Raw genomic sequence first — 6,733 nt, 5'->3', positions numbered from 1 at the left:
CAGTAATATTTATGTAATTCTGAATTAATCATTGATTTTAATATTCATTAATAGTCAGCACATTGAGACACGTTGTTTTTGCAGAATTTTCTCCATCATTATCAAAGACGTTTGTCGGTAATAGTACTTATGATATCAATGTAGTAATATTTAACTTTGTATGCCATTACTACGTATCAAGATCACTAGTAGCCTATATTCACAGTTATGCAAGCCTACGATGATTTTTAACTTTTGACAAGATCATTTTTTAATACATTTTATGATTAGTATTTGTCACCATGTTTACATTTCTTATATTATCTTTTTAATATGATCAATGTTATTCTCAATATGAGGTTAAGTTTTGTAACTGATTTTAGATAGACATTTCGCTCCTATCTTGTACCTGAAGATACCCCATGAGGGTGAAAACGTTAGTATTGGAACTTAGTAAGATGTAAAACATAAATTGTTTGTTTTATATAATTATTAGTGTCTAAGCCATAAGATTGAATAAACATTTGAATTTATTGATATATATATATATATATATATATATATATATATAAAATTAATAGGGCTAGGATTTTGATGACCTATAAATCATATAAAAAATGCCCTAAAAACAATGCATTTATGACCTACAAATCTTTAAAAAATGCCCTTAAATATGCCCTAAAAATAGTTCGTACGTACATAATTGGCTTAGTAGAGAAAGAGGTAAAAGGTAAAGGTATCCCCGTAACATGCCATGAAGGCACTTGGGGGGCATGGAGGTAGAGCCCCATGCTTTCCATGACCTCGGCACTAGAATGAGGTGGTGTGGTCGGCACCACGCTCTGACCGCCTTTTACCCTCGGGAAAGACCCGGTACTCAATTTTATAGAAGGCTGAGTGAACCTTGGGGCCGTTCTGAAAGTTTGGCAACGAGAAAAAATCCTGTCACCACCGGAGATCGAACCCCGGACCTTTAAGTCCGTAGCCAGCTGCTCTACCAACTGAGCTACCCGAGGTATTGCACTAAATATTTAGAGTAGTAATTAAATTAAATTCCAGTACCAACATTTAAGTTTATTTAATTTTACATAATTTTTTAAGTGGTACACTTCAATTAATTATTTTACCTGATGTAGTTTCCATGTAGTCTACAACAAGGCCACTCTTATCCGGAATTAGCAGGTATAGAGGAGTCTATATTGAAGGGGTGCTTGGAGTTGACTACGTTAAAGTAGCAATATTTGTGTAGAAAAACTATTAAAATATTATACAAAATAACGGGTATTAGCCACCGGCGTAGCTTGATCGGTTAAGGCGCTTGCCTGCCGATCCGGAGTTGCGCTCGGTCGCGGGTTCGATTCCCGCTTGGGCTGATTATCCGGTTGGGTTTTTTCCGAGGTTTTTACCAACTGTAAGACAAATGTCATGTAATCTATGGCAAATCCTCGGCCTCATCTCGCCAAATATCATATCACTATCACCAATTCCATCAACGCTAAATAACCTCGTAGTTGATACAGCGTCGTTAAATAACCAAGTAAAAAAATAATGGGTAATAATGGACAAAGTATGTAGACAAAATATCAAAGTAAATAAACATTATTTTATATTAGTAATAGGGATTTATGGCCAAAATTAAATGAATACAAAAGAATTAAAAAATATAAATACTATTGATAGCTACTCTCTATAAAACTATAGTTAGAAGTAAGCTAGAGTATGCGTCTATAATATGGTCACCTCAGTTCCAGTCCCATCAGATGCAAATAGAAAGGAGACAGAAAAGATTTTTACGTTATTTATATTTTAAAAAACATTACGTATCGTCTTATGACAAGCATATTTCATACAATCAGTTATTTTTTTAATTTAATTATAAAACTTTAAAATCTCGACGATTAATAAATAGCCAAATTTTACTCTATAAGACTGTTAATGGTAGGCCTATATTGAATAACTGTGATTTTCTTAAATTCCTTCAGTTCAATGTAAAAAGAAGATAATTACGTCATAGGCAACCTTTTATTATTCCTATTCCTAGAACTGTTTTCTTCAAGAACTCTGCATTGTTTATTATGTGTAATACTTACAACTCTCTGTCTTTAAACTGTGATTCTCAATTGGATTTCAGTTTAACAATTGAAAAATGTCATACAATATTAAAAAGCATTGTATTTCCTTAGATATTTAAATTATGAAGAAGTGTATTATAATGTTTTTACTCAAGTTTTTAAATAATTTTGCATCATTATGTTGACATTTGGCACTTTATTAACTGTAATATTATTATATTCTAGCATCTATTACTATTATGTATTTTCTTTCTTTTGTTTGTACTGTTTGTTTTGTTGTTTTTTTTCTCTCTTATTATGTATTTTGTGTATACATCTGTGTAAGCCACCTGCAATTGGAAGCCTGCTTCTGTTGGTGGTGGATTTAAAAATAAAAAAGCCTAAAAAAATGTCGGAATAAAACAAAAGATGCTCTTATGAGTTGTAAGAGGCAAAAAATGCAAAAAAAAATGCCCTAACAAATATGTCTTAAAACACTCAGTTTATCACATAAAATATAAATACTAAAGCAGCTATGTTTCTGGCTTACTAGAAAAAAGATGCAATTTCATCAAAATCCTAGCCCTATTAATTAATAAGGGGCTTGATCGTTATCCAACATAAATTGAAAATAAAACAATCTAACTTATTTTATTCTATCTCAATTTCGACAGAAATACAGAAATAGACATACAATATCTGTGGCAGTGATCATAAATTAGTGACCACCTCTGCGGTGTAGGGGTCAGCGTGCTGGTCTCTTACGCAGAGGGCCCGGGTTCGATTCCCGGTCGGGTTGAATTTCCTGGTTGAGGTTTTTCAGGGTTTTTCCTGAAGGCAAATGCCAGGAAATTCGGGCCACAACATCCGCACAACGGCCTCATTCATCACCGAAATCATATTCAAATCAGTCTCAACAATAATACACAAGCCTTCGGATTTCAACCAAAGATTAACTCGCGATATGACCAAAGATGTTAAAGCGAGTATAAATAACAGCAAAAAATAAATAAATAAATAAATAAATAAATAAATAAATAAATAAAATAGATTAGTGTGCTTTCTTTTTAAATTGATACAACATTTCGCATTACTTATGTCCCACGTTCTACTCCACACCTTAGGCCAGGAGTTCACACTAAAATAATGTGAAAGAGGGGCTTCATCATCAAAGTGTTGTAATGCATCACCATTATGGAAGTGATTCATGCACGGACCTGAACTAGTCCTTCCGAAAGCTATGAAACTAGAGCACTGTGGTGCCGGGTGTAAGAAGTGTTCAGACCGAACCTCCGCGGCCCCAGATACGAGTCCGAGCCGCCGGGCAAAGGGGCCGCCACTGCAGCGACGCGTCCAATCAGAGGCGACGAGTCCACGTCCCCATTGGTCACGGATATTGACGTGGCTCCTCCCTCTGCGCCCTCCCCTCGCCGCACCCTCTGCCGTCTTTCTAACGACGATCAATGCACAAGGAAGCACGAGGGGCGCTCAGTTTTCAATATAAGATATTTTCACAGAGGTCGATTTTCGGTTTATATATATAATGGAGAGAGAGACGGGCGATGGGCCGCAGGGGGGGGAGAGGTGGAGGGTTGCGCACGAAAATGGTCCTTACGCCCCGAGCACGATCTCGTTCGCACCACATGGCAGACTACAATGCTCATAAGGGTCGATGGAACGCAGCAATAAAGCGGCTATGGTGGTGGTGAGTAGGGGGTTGAACAGGGGGAGGGGGTTGGATTGGATGGAAGTTAGGTTAAGGGTCTGCTAAGTTACTATTGGCCTGTTTTATGAAAGCGCTTGCCCTAAAAAAAGGGGAGGATATGATTTTTATTGTTATTATTATGATTATTACCGTATCGGAAGTAATGGCAGTGGCGTGGGGGGGGCAGTGTGCCGTGCAGCTAGTCACTTTTGGGTTTAGTCGCTCTCTCTTGGGCAGACACACATGAGGCGGGGTGCATCAGCGCCGCACACGTGGACCTGCATCACGGAACAAGTGAACACACTCGCTTTGCTGTGACAACGTAATTAACTGTATTTTGTGAATAACAGTGAACGAATTTAAGTGTGACTTGGAACGCTGTAAATGTTTGTTTATTGTGAGAGAAGATGAAGTGTGTGGAGTTATAAAGACATCAAGTACGTGACACAAAACTGTAAATAGCAGTTTACAATTAGCGAAAGAAATTAAGCTGCTATATTTATCGATGAAAAAGTGATAGTTTAATTAAAATTGTTCAGATTCCAATCATAAGTTCTTAGGTATTCGGGAAATCTGAATTAGAAACATTTGCGTTTCTACGGTGATAATGTATTTTCTTATGCAAACATTTGACAATAGACGTCAGTGCAGAGCATAACGTGTTCATCTGGGCAATTCCTGGTAAATATCAGACTACAGAACAGATAATGTAATAACTTAACAGTTGGTGTAGTAGCGTGTGTGAATCTTAAGATTTCGTGTCGGGGATTTTATGACGAGAATGGCCCCACCTTGCGGACGGAGCAGGCAGTCCTCGAGCTGTCGTTTCTAGTGGGGCTACCATGTACCCTTTCCCAGTGGGTACCGTACCGGCACATTCGCTAACGACGCCCCACTACTACCAAAGTATGCTGAAGAGCTTTCCCGCGCCTGTCTTCAACTCTTCTCCGGCCATGACGTCCCCGTTTCTGATGGACAATCTCCTCAACTCGAAATTCGAGCACTCTCAGCCGGGCAGCGGGGAGGGCGCAGCGCCCCGGAAACTTCTAGAACGCGACTCTAGGGCGCTGCTCGTTCCGCCCAAGAACCCCGCGACGTCGGCGCCCTACTTCAACGGCGGCGCGTCGCCCCGGCAGGGGCAGCTGGACCCCGGCACGGGGCTGCTCAGCCCTCACCCCGCCGACGGGCTCGGCCCCACGGCCACGGCGTCGCTCACGCTGGGCATCACGGCGTCGTACTCCATCGTGGCGCAGGACCCCCACGCCAGGCATCCACCCGCCGCCGTGGTCACGTGCGCGTGCGGTGCGTCGGACGACTGCAAGCTGGGCTACTACCACGGCGGGCAGGGCGCCGGCTGCTGCTGCTACGAGCGCCGCGGAGAAGCGCCCCGCAAGCAGGACACGGCGCCCTCGCCCACCAAGCCCATCCTCAAGTTCAGCGTGAGCGCCATCCTGGGCGCCGACAGCGTCAAGACGCCGCCTTGCACAGGTAACGGCCAACCGACCTAGCTGTCCTCTTGCACCTCACCACTAGGTCATGTGGCTCACTCACGTCGTAATTCAAAATCTCGCGCCACACTCATTTATTCTCTAAACCAGTAGTTTTTAACTAGGCCTACGAGGAATTTTTTTTATAAAAATATGCAAAATACGAAATTTTTTAAGGTTGATACACAGTGACACATGGTTGAAAAGATCGGGGTTCTCCTGTTTCCACATAGCCTATTAATCATTTATTTATTTATTTATTTATTTATTTATTTATTTATTTATTTATTTATTTATTTATTTATTCTGATGTAGTTAAGGCCACCAGGCCTTCTCTTCCACAACACCAGGAATACAAATACAATAAGGTATACGTACGAAATAACGCCACCTTAACACTTCAGTCACTTTTGCTCTGGAAATAAGTAATGTACAAACACGAAAATTATGAAATAGAAACTGTAATCTTATCTTTACAAAATAGCACAATGAAAATGGATACATTATATACCGAACAAGAATTAGAACTCAAATAGGAAAACTTTGTAAACTGGCGTTATTAGGAACAGGTTGTCCAATTAACGCCACCTATTTTCTAGTAACCTTATTGATATTGTAGTTGGAATCTCCTGGTAGAGGGGCAGAGAAGGCCTGAAGGCCTTATCTCTACCAGGTTAAATAAATAAATACTACTACTACTACTTATAATTGTTAATGAATTATTTTTCCTAAGCAACACAGATTGAACTAAGCGACTAAATTTGAGTTTCTGTTAATAAAAGATACAAAATCACTCAATACTAATGAAAGAATCTTGATCTGAAACCGAAACACCAGATGGATTAGGATAATATGTTTTCCAGTGACTCCTTACTTTAAAAAAAAAAGAGACAATTTGACACAGTAGAAAGTTATTAAACACAAAAGCATTTACCTTAGTTTAATATGAATGTTTTCCAATAAGTAAAACAAAAAAATTAAGTTATGTAAAATAAAAAAAAAATTAAGAGTTCGATAAGCATTTGAACCAATATCATCACTGCACATTCTGAACATTTGTAAGTTGAAAGTTTAGTGATTTTCCTCATGTTTTCACACTGATGCTGTACTGTCAGCCTTAGTACTAACATAACCTAAAATTTTGTCTGTAGACCTTTAACGCCACATGGCGTAAAGCGTTACTGAGTACTTGATAACATGACATGCCTGTTTCTGTAACATTTTCAAATTTTATAGATAGCAAATACTTTCTATACACAGAAGAATGTTTAAAGATCACGAAACTATATAGTTCAATATAGTTATTATTTGCTCAACACACAAAATAAAATATTGCCTCTTACCTTGATATAAGAACAGCCATTCACTATCAACACACAACAGGAAAATGGTGGAATATAATGTCACTCGTAAATGTCAGCGGACAGCTAGTAACTCATTTCATCACTAGATTGCAAACGAATGCAGGCTACAGTAGTGCACTACCGAAAACGTGTGTCGTTAACAAATTT

The 6,733-nt window shown here is 39.1% G+C and overlaps 1 protein-coding gene across 1 annotated transcript in view; it reads left to right on the top strand.

Annotated features, from left to right (window-relative positions):
* Nucleotides 1-4,702: 4,702 nt before the first annotated feature.
* The window catches only part of LOC138714657 (homeobox protein DBX1-like), a 79,385-nt gene continuing 77,354 nt past the window's right edge, over nt 4,703-6,733 (top strand). The window contains exon 1 of the mRNA XM_069846721.1: nt 4,703-5,223. Within this exon, the coding sequence (XP_069702822.1) occupies nt 4,707-5,223 (517 nt within the window). The 5' untranslated portion in view covers nt 4,703-4,706. The remainder of the gene's footprint in view (nt 5,224-6,733) is intronic.

The sequence above is a fragment of the Periplaneta americana genome, chromosome 15 (assembly GCF_040183065.1).
Source record: "Periplaneta americana isolate PAMFEO1 chromosome 15, P.americana_PAMFEO1_priV1, whole genome shotgun sequence".
NCBI classification, from domain to species: Eukaryota; Metazoa; Arthropoda; class Insecta; order Blattodea; family Blattidae; genus Periplaneta; species Periplaneta americana.
The sequence above is the reverse complement of the archived record's forward strand: the minus strand, read 5'-3'. Positions and strand labels throughout refer to the sequence as shown.